Source organism: Saimiri boliviensis, chromosome 12 (genome assembly GCF_048565385.1).
Source record: "Saimiri boliviensis isolate mSaiBol1 chromosome 12, mSaiBol1.pri, whole genome shotgun sequence".
NCBI lineage: Eukaryota > Metazoa > Chordata > Mammalia > Primates > Cebidae > Saimiri > Saimiri boliviensis.
The window spans coordinates 112,100,196-112,115,432 of NC_133460.1; the positions used below are offsets into that span (position 1 = coordinate 112,100,196).

The following is a 15,237-nucleotide window of genomic DNA, read 5'->3' on the forward strand; positions in this document are numbered from 1 at the left end:
CACAGAAATTGACAACTATCCAAGATGATATTGAGTGATGCTGTAATACTCCCTCCCTCTCACCTTATTTGCAGGGACCGAGTCTTGTAATTTGTGTTCTTCTTTGTTGGTGTTCATGCTGTGGCTGTTTGGCTCTTCCACAGGTTCACTTCTTTCTGCAGAAGTTCGCAAGCTTCTCTTCATGACGACCAAGGGTTCGGGTGACTTGGCTCTCACCCTGGGAGGAACCCTCTGCTTCTTGCTGGCCGGCAGCTCCTCCACGATTTCCTCTGGCACAGGCATAAAGCGCAGCCTCTTGGTTCCTGTGACTCTTCCATCTTTTCCACATCCCCTCTTGCAGGGCGGTGGGGGCAGGGAAGAGTTGCCTTTCCTTTGTGATTTTACAAGGTCTCTGGTGCCTACCTGGTCTCCCACGGGTTCTACTTTAGAGGCCCGAAGAACTCTTCTGGATATTTTTAGAGGTTTTCCACTGACAGATGTTTGCTTTGGAGTGCCCGTAAAGCTATCAGCACCATTTGCCAGCTCCTCAGTGTGGCCTGGTGTTTGAGAGAACTCTTGAAAGCTGGCCAGATCTTCTGGGGGTTGGGCCTTTTCCTTAGGTGCTCGTGGCCGTCTCCTGTTGCCAGTGACATTTTCCGGGTCCAGCTTCCGCTTTGCGGGTTGCTTAAATGCTTTCACCCCATTGCCTTCACCTGCTGGTTCTTTGTCGGTGTGCGTGGTCTTGCCTGATGCCGGTGTGAGCTGGCCGGCTGCTAAGGGCTCTTCTTTCACTTCTGCTTTCTGGGCACGTGTCCTGGGCCGTCTCTTTGAGCTTGTTGCAGTGTCTACTGGTTCTGGCAATGATTTGCAGGTTATTTCAGTGGTTTTGTCATCAGTCAGAGATTCTTTAGGGTGAGCTGGTGCTGGGTCTTGGAAGCCAGCCAGGTCTTCTAGGGCGTGGGCATTTTCCCTGGGTACTCTTGGCCGTCTCCTGCTGCCAGTTACACATGCTGCTGGAGCCAGTGTCTGCTTTGCGGATTCCTTAGATGCTTTAATGCCTTTATCTTTACCTACTGATGCTTTGTCTGCGTCCGCCGTTTCCCCTGATGTCTGTGTGAACTTGCCGGCTGCTGATGGCTCTTCTTTCACTTCTATCTTCTGGGCATGTGTCCTGAGATGCCGCTTGGTGCTTGTTCTGGTGTCTACTAGTTCTAGTGGGGGAGATTTGCAGGGCATTTTAGCGGCTTTGCCAGTAGGCAGTGATCCCTGAGTGTGACCTGGTGTTTCAGAAAGCTCTTTGAAGCCAGCCAGGTCTTCCAGGGCTCGGGTCTTTGCCTTAGGTGCTCTTGGCCTTCTCCTGCTGGGTTCCTCTCCTCCTGGGGTCGGTGTCTTCTTGGCACGTTGCTTGAAGACTTTGATGCCTTCACCATCACTCGCTGGTTCTGTGTGTGTATGTGCGCTTTGCCCTGATGTTTGTGTGAGCTTCTGAACTGCTGAGAGCTCCTCTCTCACTTCTTTCCGGAGACGTGTCCTGGGGCATCTCTTTGTGTTCTTGGCAGTGTCTGCTGGCTCTGGTGGGGAAGATTTGCAGGGAATTTTGGTGTTTTTATCAGTAGTCATGGACTCTTCAGTGTGACCTGGTGCTGGAATGAGCTCTTTGAAGACACCTGGGTCTTCCAGAACGTGGGCCTTTTCCTTACGAGTTCTCAGCGGCCTCCTGCTACCAGTTACACTTGCTGCTGGGTCCATGATCTGCTTTGGAGACTCCTTAAAGGCTCTGATGCTCTTACTACCTCCTGTTGGCTCTGTTTGTGTTTGTGCAGTCTTCCCTGACGTCCGTGTGAGCTTGCCGACTGTGAGGAGCTCTTCTTTCATGCCCGCTTTCACCAGGGATACCTTGAGCCGTTGCCTAGAGCTTCTTGAGGTTTTGAATGGCTCTGGCTGTGGAGATTTGCATGATACTCCTGTGATCTTGTCATCAGTCATTGATTCCTCAGAGTGATCTGGTGTCTGGAAAAGCTCTTTGAAGCCAGCCAGGTCCTCGAGAGCCTCAGCCTTTTCCTTAGGAATTTGTGGCCATCTCTTGCTACCAGGTAAATTTCCTGGCAAGTCCAGTTTCTGCACTAGAGTTTCCACAAATGTGTTCATGTTTTTCTCATCGCTTACTGCTGGTTTCGGTGTGTGCATGGCTTTGCGTGCTGATGGCGTTAGCTTCCTGAGTGCTGAAAATTCTTCCTCTACTTCTGCTTTCCTGAGACTTCTCTTGGGCTGTTGAATTGTGCTTGTTGGGGTGTCCACTGGATCTGGTTGTGGAGATTTGCAGTGCATTTTGGTAGTTTTCTCGTCAGTAGTGGGCTTGTCTGTGCCTGGCGTCTGGAAGAGCTCTTTAAAGCCAGCCAGGTCGTCTAGAGCCTGGGCCTTTTCCTTAGGCGTTTGTGGCTGTCTCTTGCTGCCAGGTAAATTTTCTGGCAGGTCCGCTTTCTGCACTGGAGTTCCCATCAATGCTTTCATGTCTTCCTCAGCACCTGCTGCTGGTTTGGGTGTGTGCATGGCTTTGCCTGCTGATGTTTTCCTGAGGGCTAAGAATTCTTCCTCTATGTCTGCTTTCCCGAGACTTCTCTTGGGCTGTGCCTGGAAGCTTGTTGGGGTGTCCGCTGGGTCTGGTTGTGGAGATTTGGAGGCTATTCTGGTAGTTTTCTCATTAGTCCTGGGCTTACCAGTGCCTACTGGTGTCTGGAAGAGCTCTTTCAAGCCGGTCAGGTCTTCTAGGGATTGGGCCTTTTTCTTAGGAGTTCTCAGCTGCCTCTTGCTGCCAGTTACACTTGCTGCTGGGTCCAGTTTCTGCTTAGCAGTTTCCTTCAACGCTTTGATGCCTGTATCCGCACCTCCTGGTGCTTGGTCTGTGTGTGTGGTTCCCCCTGGTGTCTTTGTGAGCCTCTTCAGGGCTGAGAGCTCTTCCACTGCATTCCTTTTCCCCAAAGGTGTCTTGGGCCGCCTTCTTGTGCTTGTTGGGGTGTCCACTGACTCTGGTGGTGCAGATTTGCAGGGTATGTTGGTAATTTTGTCATCAGTCTTTGATTCCTCAGTGTGACCCGGTGTCTGGAAAAGCTCTTTGATGCCAGCCAGGTCTTCTAGTGATTGGGCCTCTTCCTTAGGTGTTCTTGGCCACCTCTTCATCCCAGTTACATAGTCTGCTGAGTCCAGCATCTGCTTTGCAGACTCCTTAAATGTTCTAATGCTCTTGCCATCACGTGCTGGCTCTGTGTGTGTGTGCATGGTCTCCCCTGACATCTGCGTGAGTCTGACGACTGCTAGGACCTCTTCTTTCACACTTGCTTTCCCGAGGGATGTCTTGAGCCGTCGCTTGGAGCTTGTTGGGGTTTTGACTGGGTCTGGTTGTGGAGATTTGCAGGATACTTTTGCAATTTTGTCAGTAGTTGTTGATTCCTCAGTGTGACCTGGTGTCTGGAAGAGCTCTCTGAAGCCAGCCAATTCTTCCAGAGCATGGGCCTGGGCCGTCTCCTTAGGGGTTTGTGGCCGTCTCTTGCTACCACGTAAATTTCCTGGCAGGTCCGGTTTCTGCACTGGAGTCCCCACAAAGGCGCTATCTTTCTCTTCGCCAACTGCTGGTTTAGGTGTGTTCATGACTTTCCCCGCTAATGGTGTTAGTTTCCCGAGTGCTGAAAATTCTTGCTCTATGTCTGCTTTCTTGAGACTTCTCTTTGGTCGTTGCTTTGTGCTTGCTGGGGTGTCCACTGGGTTCAGTTGTGATTTGCAGGGTATTTTGGTGGTTTTCTCGTCAGTCGTGGGCTTATCAGCGCATGGTGTCTGGAAGAGCTCTTTGAAGCCAGTCAGGTCTTCTAGAGCCTGGACCTTTTCCTTAGGAGTTTGAGGCCGTCTCCGGCTGCCACGTAAATTTCCTGGCAGGTCCGGTTTCTGCACTGGAGTTCTCATCAATGCATTGATGTCTTTCTCTTCACTTCCTGCCGGTTTGGGTGTGGGCGTGGCTTTGCCTGCTGATGGCGTTAGTTTCCTAAATGCTAAAAATTCTTCTTCTACATCTGCTTTCCTGAGACTTCTCTTGGGCTGTGGCTTGGAGCTTATTGGAGTGTCCACTGGGTCTGGTGGTGAAGAGCTGTAGGGTATTTTTGTAGTTATTTCATTAGTCATTGATTCCTTAGTGTGACCTGGTGTCTGGAAGAGCTCTTTGAAGCCAACCAGGTCTTCAGGGACTTCAGCCTTTTCCTTAGAATTTTTTGGCTGCCTTTTGCTGCCAGTTAGACTTGCTGCTGGGTCTAAGATCTGCTTTGGGGACTCCTTAAATGCTCTGATGCTCTTGCCATCTCCTGTTAACTCTGCGTGTGTGTGTGTCGTCCCCACTGGCATCTGTGTGAGCTTGCCGACTGCTAGGAGCTCTTCTTTCTCACCCACCTTCCCCAGGGATGTCCTGAGCCATTGCTTGGAGCTTGCTGGGGTTTTGTCTGGGTCTGGTTGTAAAGAGTTGCAGGCTATCCTGGCAGTTTTTTCATTAGTCATTGATACCTCAGTGTGATGTGGTGTCTGGAAGAGCTCTTCGAGGCCAGCCAGGTCTTCTAGAGCCTGGGCCTTTTCCTTAGGAGTTTGTGACCGTCTCTTGCTGCCAGTCAAGTTTTCTGGCAGGTCCAGTTTCTGCACTGGAGTTCCCACAACTGCATTAATGTTTTTCTCATCTTCTACTGCTGGCTTGTGTGTGTGCATGGCTTTGCCTGCTGATGATGTTCGTTTCCTGAGGGCTGAGAATTCTTCTACATCTGCTTTCCTGAGACTTCTCTTGGACTGTGCCTGGAAGCTTGTTGGGGTGTCCACTGGGTCTGGTTGTGGAGATTTGCAGACTACTTTGGAAGTGTTTTCATCAGTCGTGGGCTTATCAGTGCCTACTGGTGTCTGGAAGAGCTCTTTCGAGCCGGTCAGGTCTTCTAGGGATTGGGCCTTTCTCTTAGGAGTTCTCAGCTGCTTCTTGCTGCCAGTTACACTTGCTGCTGGGTCCAGTTTCTGCTTACCAGTTTCCTTCAACGCTTTGATGCCTGTATCCTCACCTCCTGGTGCTTGGTCTGTGTGTGTGGTTCCCCCTGGTGTCTGTGTGAGCTTCATCAGGGCTAAGAGCTCTTTCTCTACATCTCTTTCTCCCAAAGTTGTCTTAGGCCGCCTTCTTGTGTTTGTTGGGGTGTCTGCTGATTCTGGTGGAGAAGATTTGCAGGGCATCTTAGTGGTTTTGCCAGTAGCCACTGCTCCCTCAGTGTGACCAGGGGTCTGGAGGAGCTCTTTGAAGCCAGCCAGGTCTTCTAGAGCCTGGGCCTTTTCCTTAGGAGTTTGTGGCCGTCTCTTGCTTCCGATTAAGTTCTCTGGCAGGTCTAGTTTCTGCACTGGAGTTCCCACAAATGTGTTGATGTCTTTCTCTTCACTTACTGCCGGGTTAGGTGTGTGCATGGCTTTCCCTGCTGATGGCATTAGTTTCCTGAGTGCTAAGAATTCTTCCTCTATGTCTGCTTTCCTGAGACTTCTCTTGGGCCGTTGCTTTGTGCTTGTTGGGGTGTCCACTGGGTCTGGTTGTGGAGATTTGCAGCGCATTTCAGGGGTTTTGCCAGCAGCCACTGATTCCTCAGTGCGACCAGGAGTCCGGAAAAGCTCTTTAAAGCCAGCCAGGTCTTCTAGAGCCTGGGCCTTCTCCTTAGGAGTCTGTGGGTGTCTCTTGCTGCCAGGTAAATTTCCTACCAGGTCCAGTTTCTGCACTGGAGTTCCCATCAATGCTTTCATGTCTTCCTCAGCACCTGCTGCTGGTTTGGGTGTGTGCATGGCTTTGCCTGATGGCGTTAGTTTCCTGAGTGCTAAGAATTCTTCCTCTGCGTCTGCTTTCCTGAGACTTCTCTTAGGCCGTTGCTTTGTGCTTGTTGGGGTGTCCGCTGACTCTGGTGGAGATTTGCTGGGTATGTTGGTAGTTTTGTCATCAGTTATTGATTCCTCAGTGTGACCTGGTGTCTGGAAAAGCTCTTTGAAGCCGGCCAGGTCTTCCAGTGATTGGGCCTCTTCCTTAGGCGTTCTTGGCCACCTCTTCATTCCAGTTATATAGGCTACTGGGTTCGGAGACTCCTTAAATGTTCTAATGCTCTTTCCATCTCCTGCTGGCTCTGTGTGTGTGTGTGTGGTCTCCCCTGGTGTCTGTGTGAGCTTGCCGACTGCAAGGCGCTCTTCTTTCACACCCACTTTCCCCAGGGATGTCTTGGGCCGTTGCTTCACGCGTGTTGGGGTGTCTGTTGGTTCTGGCTGTAATGCCTTGCAGAGCGTTTTAGTGATTTTGCCCTTCTCACTGTCTGGTGCCTCGGCATGATCTTGGGTTTGGAGGAGCTCCTGGCCATGAGCCTTGTCTTTCGTGGGTTCTGTGTCAGGCAAGCTTTTGAGGTCGGTTAGGTCAGACACTCGTTCACCTCTCTGCCCCCAGGTTCTTCTTGATCTCTTCACGGCTTTCATCTTTTCAACGTTTTCTTTCAATTCGATATTTTCCTTACACGTCTCGAAGGGTCTTTCGATTTCCTTCATCTCTCCTCCTCTCTTCCACTGCAGTGGTGATGTCTTCTGACACCTTCCCGGGATGCGGTTCACAACGCCAGCATTTGCGTCTTCACTCTTACTTTCAGCAGGTAGCTTCTGTACATTTCTGAGCTCGGTAGACCTTCTTAACTTGTTTGCACTGGATATCGTCTTTGAAGGCTCTGTCTCGGCATCTGAGGTCTTCATCGCCACAGAAGTCATTTTGTAGGTGTTCCTGGGAGTTTTTGCTGTGTTTCCATTTTCTCTAATACTCGGCCGTGTTAAGGTAGGGCTTACAGAACAGCTATCAGACAGTTCTTTTGCTGCATTCTGTGTACTGAAGAACGCATTTCCTCCTGAAATAAGAACATCTATAATAAATACATTTTATGAGTGTCTTATGTCAATCTGGTATTATAGCTTCATAAAATACAGTAAAAAACTAAATTCATATCTACTTAACGATATGAGGCTACTTAAGTGTCTATAAATCTGTCTTATATAAAAGCCATGCACAATTAAGAATAATGCTATTTAGTGCTACAGTGAAGGCATCATTAAACAAAAGTTAGACGCTACAAGGATTACAGAAGGCAAAAATATGGCTTAAGAAGGATGCTCCAAAAGTTGCCATGCCCTGTGTCACTGACATTAATATAGGCATTTTTTTTTCTTTAACCATTAGAAACAAACAGCTGTTTCTTGCCTTAAATCACCAATAAAATAACATGGGTTATCCTTGTGTCGTTAGGGTCCATATCACACAGGAAATATTCACCTACCGCAAACATCTTCAGAGTAGCAAGCTGTTCTTTCTATGACAGGAACTCAGTAACCAGTGCCAAATGAGAGATTAGACAGATTCTCATCTCCCATCTCACACTCAACCCGGGCCTGCTCCCACCTAAAAGGTTAGCAGGAATAATTGCACAGTATATAAACTGTTGTCTTTCTGCTTTGTAATTTGCAGTAATTTTGAATTTGAATAATTTATATGTAAGTATGGTGAGATATCATTGTACTTTTTTGCTATGTCTTCCTGGTTACTTAAAGAAGCCAAAAGTGTCCACAGGTCATCTACACATATTAACAGAGTCTTTCATTCTCTGTAAGTCAACGAATGCCAGTGTTAGTTCAACTGCTGATTGAAATCCCCCTTTCAATTAGAACAGAGCAGATGGAAATGGCATTTTGTGCCAGGAACATTTGTTTTGGAGAAGTAATATTCTACTGCGTGCAAAAGATAATACTGCTCGTTCCCATCCCAAAACATCACCGTGGTAGGAAAAAAGAAAACCAACCAAAACTCTCCGAGGTGGGGAGCAAAGCTTCTTCTCCTGAATTAGTTACTTGAACCTTTTTTCCCAGCAAATTCTCTGAATTTGAAACAGCGGTGTGGCATGTGCTTGTCAGCTGTGGTTGCTCCTTCACTGGGGTCTTGAACATTTCAGCTATTCCTGTTAAATGAAAATATTTGAAAAGTGATTAACATATTGCTACCATTCAAACAACCATACCAGTCCTCACATGTAACATGCAAATAGTGTGAAATAATAGTAGATTCCTCCCTAGAATTCCTGGTGCATAGGCCTCATAAAAAGGGTGATTCCCTTAATAATGTACTTAGTGTGTAAAAAAGAGAGCAAAGAGAAGATATGTTACGTTCTTTACTTTGCTTTTCTTGGGAAGGAAACAAATGAAGTTAGTTGTCCTTTGTGGTAGGTCTTCCTAACTAGTCCTCACACACGGAAGCTGGTGATGGACTCCTAGGACCTACAGGCCTCCCGGCTGCGATCTAAAATCCAAATGCCAAGCCGGACGCGGTGGTTCAAGCCTGTAATCCCAGCACTTTGGGAGGCCGAGGCGGGTGGATCACGAGGTCGAGAGATCGAGACCATCCTGGTCAACATGGTGAAACCCCGTCTCTACTAAAATTACAAAAATTAGCTGGACATGGTGGCGCGTGCCTGTAGTCCCAGCTACTCAGGAGGCTGAGGCAGGAGAATTGCTTGAACCCAGGAGGCGGAGGTTGCAGTGAGCCGAGATCGCGCCATTGCACTCCAGCCTGGGTAACAAGAGCAAAACCCCGTCTCAAATAAATAAATAAATAAATAAATAAATAAATAAAATAAAATCCAAATGCCTTCATGCTTCTCAAACTCTTGGGTGCTCAGTTCTAGGTTTTAAGTACAAATAACATGTGCCCACATTTTAGAAAATGACAAAGGGCTGCCCATTTTTAGTACTGTCACTTAAAAATACATATATATTTTTAAAATCTACTTATCATTATCATTCCATTTTAACACCGAGAAGCAGTACTGGCATAATCTCAGGAAAAAAAATAGTAACAAAGCAGTTTATATAGAAGTTGTAACTTTCAGCCGGGCGCGGTGGCTCACGCCTGTAATCCCAGCACTTTGGGAGGCTGAGGCGGGTGGATCACGAGGTCAAGAGATGGAGACCATCCTGGTCAACATGGTGAAACCCCGTCTCGACTAAAAATACAAAAATTAGCTGGGCATGGTGGCGCACGCCTGTAGTCCCAGCTACTCAGGAGGCTGAGGCAGGAGAATTGCTTGAGCCCAGGAGGCGGAGGTTGTGGTGAGCCGAGATCGCGCCATTGCACTCCAGCCTGGGTAACAAGAGCGAAACTCCGTCTCAAAAAAAAAAAAGTTGTAACTTTCTGCAAAACTCCTCTCACCCCATGTTCTCCTTACTCGTATCATTCTGGCCTCATCGGATGCAAGTGATATTTCAGCCTCACAGCCATACACAAAGCGTTCGGGGAAAGCCTGTTCTGAAGCCTCCCTTCCAAACCAGTCCATTCACAAAAGTCTCCCCTTCTACTTAAAGCCTAGGGTTTAGTCTTCAGCAGATGCTGTTTTGCAATGAGATGTACTCATACCGACCAACAGGTGAGAAATGCTTGACTCCAGGAAAACATCTTAAAAGAAAGCATGCTGGGGACAATCCACTGTCCCATACACTGAATACTTAACAGTTTTTTTTTTAAAGTATTTTTGAGGGTTTGTTTTTAACATTTTGTAACATACGTATTAGAACATTCATACATGTCCGTCATTTATAAACCTACTCCTAGATACATATCTATATTTTTGTTTTGGTTTTGCATTTCTGTCTTCTTGGTTTTTTTTAAAAAAATAAATCAACTGCTTCAAATCTGACTCATCAGACGGTACCTTGCGTCCATTACAGAGGAGTACAACTCTCACAACTACTCAGTCTGCCAGAAAACAAAAACAAAGTTTCCCTGTTCAACTCCCACCACCCTTCCGAACTGCACACGGTAGAAACTACTGGGCAAATTACACAACACAAAACCTACAGTCGCTCTCCTGCCGCCAGCCCCATCTGCTGAATCATCCCCACTTTAGCAAGTCAGGCCACACTTCCTTGAGAGTGGGAATTGAGTGCAAATATTTCTACAATAATCAATTGTTTACAGGAATTTTCTCATAGGGCTTTCTTTCAAGAAAGTTAAGCTGCCTAAAAAGTAAATCCTGAAGAAGCAAAATGTTGCTCATAAACAACTGATCGACACCTGGGACAAACTGTTAGTGTAGCTGGAGGTAACAAGTTATGTCTCTTCCCTGTAAAGCACCTTCCAGCTTTCTACGTATACGCTGCTCTCCAGGGTAAAGATATGCATTTGACATTCCCACACCTATTTCACACAGGACATGTGATCCCCAAAATTATCAGAGACTTGTCCTTGCAAGCCAAACCAGCTTTATCTCCCCTGAATGCTATGACCCCAGAAAGTTGACTCAGTCGTTTATTTTACAATCCCTTTCACAGCAGATAAACAAAGAGAGCAACCCAAACATTAACGCAATAAAAAATAGTAGGGTCAAAAGATGTATCAGATCTAAGGCTGTGTTTTTACCTGAAAGATCTTCCTTAAAGTCCCTTTTTTGGTTGGAAATGAAGTTGTTGAGCATTCTGTAGGGTTGAGCAGGCACATGTACCTTTTCAGTATGAGCTTTCCCTATTATTATGGTACAAGGAGAGTTTGCATGGCCTGTACTAAATTGACTGTGAACATCACCCGCAGGCTTCTGTAGAGAACGGGAAAGAGGTAAACAAGACATTAAAGCAGAAATCCACACTGAATGCAAGCTTCGGCCACCGGTATCGTAAAGCAGCCGCTCCCGGTGAGGCCCCTACCTTTGGAGTGGCAGGTCTTCTTTGTCTTTTGATCACTGACCTTTGAGGGCCATGTTTTACGACTTTAGTCTGTGTTTGTTTTGCACCAAGTTTTACTACATCCGCCCACGATTTTGCAACTGTCAAAGGGAAAAGAAGATGAAACTTTTCAAAAACCAGCATTCATGAAAAAATTCACCTTAACATATGTGTTCTAATGCAAGACTAACCAATGAGATTGGCCTCAGAGGCACCGCTTCGTCGTTTGGAACATATCATCTGTAAAATACCATGTTGGCTGCGCCTGAGAGACACTCTCTTTGAAGGCAGGTTGCCGCTCTTTCTCCCTCCTCTCTTAGAAACCTCTGTCTGAGATTTGCTGCTGGAAGCAGGGGCTGCTTGGCAGGACCTACGATCACTGGCAACTGGGGTTTTCCTAGGACTAGGGGCTGGAGGGCTTGTGACCAAGCTTTGTGCCATCACTTCCAAATGGATTTCTGAAGTTGACTGTTGTTCTCCTGATGGTTGAGGCTGTTCCTGATAAGACAAAATTGTTCACAAGAAGCCTTAACAAGGATGTAACATCACTGGAATGACTGATAAAGACCTGTTAAGAATTTCAGCTGTTTAAATCCTGAAGCATCAAATCCTTAAGCCACTGTCTTTCAAGACGATGGTGGAGGTGAGACTGGCCCAGTCATTTAAGGGAAAAAAAGGAACTGGAAGCAAGCCAAGTCTGAACTGAGGTCATTTCAGGTAGAAAGATGGAAGAAACATCCTGATCAGTTTAAAGACAGGCAGGGTCTGATCTCAGCCCCATTAAAGACCAGCCGTGGGCATGCAGCCCCTGGCAGTCCACATGGAAGGAGGCTGCTTGCCCCTGGGACCAGTGTAAAATGGAAATGGAGCCAGGCATCACTTTCTGCTCCTGCTTGGAAGAGAAGAAAAGAAAGACTGCCCAGGCCCTATTACAAAGCTACAGGGCCATGGCTTCCCAGGGGTGTAAAACCCAGAAAAGACAACACAGCAAAGGAACAGGTAAGCAAATCGTTCTAAAAAGCTGAGGGTGTAAAATGTTGACGTGCCATTGATGATTTTCCTTTACACCAGGTAAATGCCTTAACTATAGCCTTGTAACTCTAAAAGAAACTAAAAGCGTCCTTATGGCTCAATGTGGTGATGTATCCAGAATTTTTGTAATTGGCTGTCGTGACAGTGCCTGCAGGTGATTACCTGGTGCTGTAAGTGTGGATGTCCAGGAACTTCTGCACTAAAAGGGCAGTACCAAGGACTCCCGCTACTTGGTCATCAGCACCACGGTCAGGGACCCGGGGGCTCCTTTGCTGGCACCCACATCAATGAGCTTTTATTTCATCTTGTTTAATACGTGTTTCTTAAAAACCTAAATAAATAAAGGTCTTCATCATGATTCCACCTGTGTCAGAATTTGGAAAGGAATATGGACCCAGTGTGTGAGCCGCTGGATGTGAATGAGAATGCTAATTGTTCAACTCACCTTGATGATTTTCTTCAGGACAGGTGGAGTGTGCACTACCAGAGACTTTCTTTTGGTTGGGGTTTCTCCTCTTTTGAGAGGCGTATTAGGAGGCAAGTTTTCATCGAATAATTCAGGTCTTAGGTGCCCACCAAAGGACACACGCCTCCTTTTCAAAGGCATTCCCTCACTCTTATCTAAATGAATACAAACGTGGAAAGAGCAATGAAAAAACATACCAAGATTAGTGATTTATTTCACATGAGCATTAAGACTAACCAAGTGAAGTCATAGAAACATAGCACCTACAGCACTCCTCCATCCTTGCCATCCTGGGGAAGCTTAAGCCACAAAGAGTCCCTGAAGGACGGCAGGAGAGGCCACTAAGACATCCAGTTCCCACTGGACAGTACAGAGGCTTTCTTTAAAACACTGAAGCATTATGCGTGGACATGTGAAAGAGGAGTATGAAGCAGTAGCTTTCACCTTGGAGTAGGGGGATGACAGTGGGAGAGAGCTCTCTAAAGACATGCACTTGGGCCTCACCCAGTGACCAGAATACACGAGCTGTGAAAACTCTTCCAGGTGGTTCTGAGTCAATTCACAGGAGCCCAGCCTCAATGATACATTTTCCTGAGCCACCAGCTAACATGCATTCCTTGTCTAAGTGATGCTTCCCCTTTATGAGGCTTGGTGGAAAGCTAAGACTGATACTACAGGCCTTATTTTATTGATAGCCTCATGCCCCACCACTATGGGCCACCTGCAGAAACAGCTTGATAGTACGAATACTGCGTCCACGGCCTGGACAACTTTTCTTCTAAAAGCCAATCCTGAGGAGTATAGGAAGCTCCCAAGGAGCTACCACACCTGCTACAAAGGTCTTATCTCTGCCACTCACTGGGTGGCCTTGGGTTGTCAGTTTCCTCATTTGTGACATAGATCTAAAAAGAAAACCTAGCCATGAGCACTCCTGCGGCACCAAGAATCAAGTGTTAATGTCTGCGAAGCATTTAGAAATTTGCCTGGCATATAAACTCATGGGTAGGGTCCAGTGTTTACAGTAAATTGTTTGTAGGACACTCTGAAAACAGAGTATAAACACCTGAGAACTACCACTATATTCAATGATTTCCAGTGATTTATTCCAAATGACCAAACTCATAGGATACAGTTGATTGTAGTTCAGAATTCAACTCCATGTGAAAAGCAATTTTGAGTATTCTCTTTTCTGTTTTGTGACAGATGGAGGAGAATGGACTATGTTGGGGGCCACCTTACCTCCTTCAATAACCCCTGCTTCATGCTTCCCTGACAACCGCCGCCTCCTGTCATTCCTTGTTATAATTACCTAGGCCTTCAGTACTAAGCTATCAGCGGAAACAGTGCCCATGTCTGTCCTGTCCCTGTGCCCTAAGTGCTTAATACTCTCTTCCACAGCGCCAGTCACTACTGAATGAACGAAGGTCTCACTGATTCACGGCTAAACAGAAGCTGTTCATCTTTTAGAAGAAATAAATTTACAATGAAATAAACTTACTAAGGGAATCATCAAAGTTGCTGATATCAACTGCACTAAGACCAGGTAACTCAGGGCACATCTGTCCAGTTGTGGCACCCACTTTCTCAGGCCTGTGGAGGGAATCCTTTTGGATTTTCCTTTCAACTTCAGTGAGCCACAGAGTTAAAAAGGGGTCATTTTGAATTTTGGTTTCTGTAGGCGGAACTTCCACATCTGTAGGAATACTTCCTCTGGTTTTGGAAGACAGATTTCCTGGTTTAGCAGCAGAGTCGGCTGCATCTCCAACTTTAGCTGGTGTTCGATTTCTAGCTGAAAGCTTCCTGGGAGTAAGAGTTTTATCGCCAGCCTCGAAGCCTTTGTTTTTACCCAGATTCACAGATTCTCTTCTACCAGTAGTATACAGGTTTTTGTTCTTGTGTTTTTGTGGAGAATTTTGTTGCTGTGGATATTGCTCAGGGGTCTTCATTTGAGCCGGCTCATAGAGAGGAAAGCTGACGCCCACAGCCTTGCTGGGAGTCTGAACAGACTCGTCTCTTCCCTTGCCCTTGGCCTGGGCGAGCTCCTGCTCAGGTGAAGCAGGCTCTGCCACGGCGTGGCTGCTTCCACCAGATTTCGTTCTTGACTTACGTGACACCAACAGTTGTGTCTCCTGCTGTAAACCATCAGCACTTTCTTTTTCTGTTGTGTAATCAGTTTGTAATCCAGATTTTCTACAATACTGTGGAACATTTTCTTTTTGTGATTTTACATCCAACTCTTTCTTCATTGACTGATACAGCTTCCTAAAGGGAGATTCATTTTTTTGGCTATCGTCAAGACACTGTGTAGTGAAAGGAGACTTCAGTTCTCCACAATGGCTCATTAATTTTACCCTGGAAATTTCTCTAAAATCCCCAGAAATGCGATGAGCTGCATTTCTGTCATTACGTCCAGCCTGTTCTGAGGAATGAACATCAGATGTTTCCTGGGCAACAGTGTCTTCTGAGTCATCTGCAGCACTGTCTTCTTTGACAGTCTTGATATGTACCTGAGGACTTCCTGAAACTTTTCCTTCAGTGATTTTTGAATAGGCCTTGGAATCTGGAGCTTTCCCATCTTGGCAATGAATTATGAAATAAGAAACAGAAGTTCAACATTTTCTCAATGGTTAACATTTGTGGAATTCAATATTTTAATTGTTTCAGACTGTCTTATAAGCTAGCTTTTACTTAGCCTACAAATTATTTAATGCCTAGAACTTGCAAATCTCAAGATATTAGTATTATAAGACAGATAAATAAATCACATTAGTTCCAATAACCAGTATGCAATATCACATGCTGTCAAACTACTGAGAACTGAGCTGGCAGCTGAACAGGCAATTTTCTTGTACCTAGAGTCTCTCCTAAGCATAGCACCCCGTCAGTCACCAAAGGAAAAGAGTTAGGCATCTGCCCTTTGTTGACACGTTAAATGACACTGCCTCCATTCCTGACAGGCTAGATGTTTCGCATTTGCATTCTTGTTG

The 15,237-nt window shown here is 46.3% G+C and overlaps 1 protein-coding gene across 5 annotated transcripts in view; it reads right to left on the reverse strand.

Moving 5' to 3' along the window:
* MKI67 (marker of proliferation Ki-67) overlaps window positions 1-15,237 on the reverse strand; it is a 29,963-nt gene that overhangs the window by 3,925 nt on the left and 10,801 nt on the right. For 2 of the 5 annotated variants that reach the window (XM_074383082.1, XM_074383081.1), the window contains exons 7-13: window positions 13,749-14,825; window positions 12,230-12,405; window positions 10,944-11,250; window positions 10,735-10,853; window positions 10,454-10,625; window positions 7,845-8,000; window positions 64-6,914 (exon numbers count right to left, since the gene is read on the reverse strand). In XM_074383082.1, the coding sequence (XP_074239183.1) occupies window positions 64-6,914; window positions 7,845-8,000; window positions 10,454-10,625; window positions 10,735-10,853; window positions 10,944-11,250; window positions 12,230-12,405; window positions 13,749-14,825 (8,858 nt within the window). The remainder of the gene's footprint in view (window positions 1-63; window positions 6,915-7,844; window positions 8,001-10,453; window positions 10,626-10,734; window positions 10,854-10,943; window positions 11,251-12,229; window positions 12,406-13,748; window positions 14,826-15,237) is intronic. The other 3 variants (XM_003922088.4, XM_003922089.4, XM_074383083.1) reach the window with 3 other exon arrangements.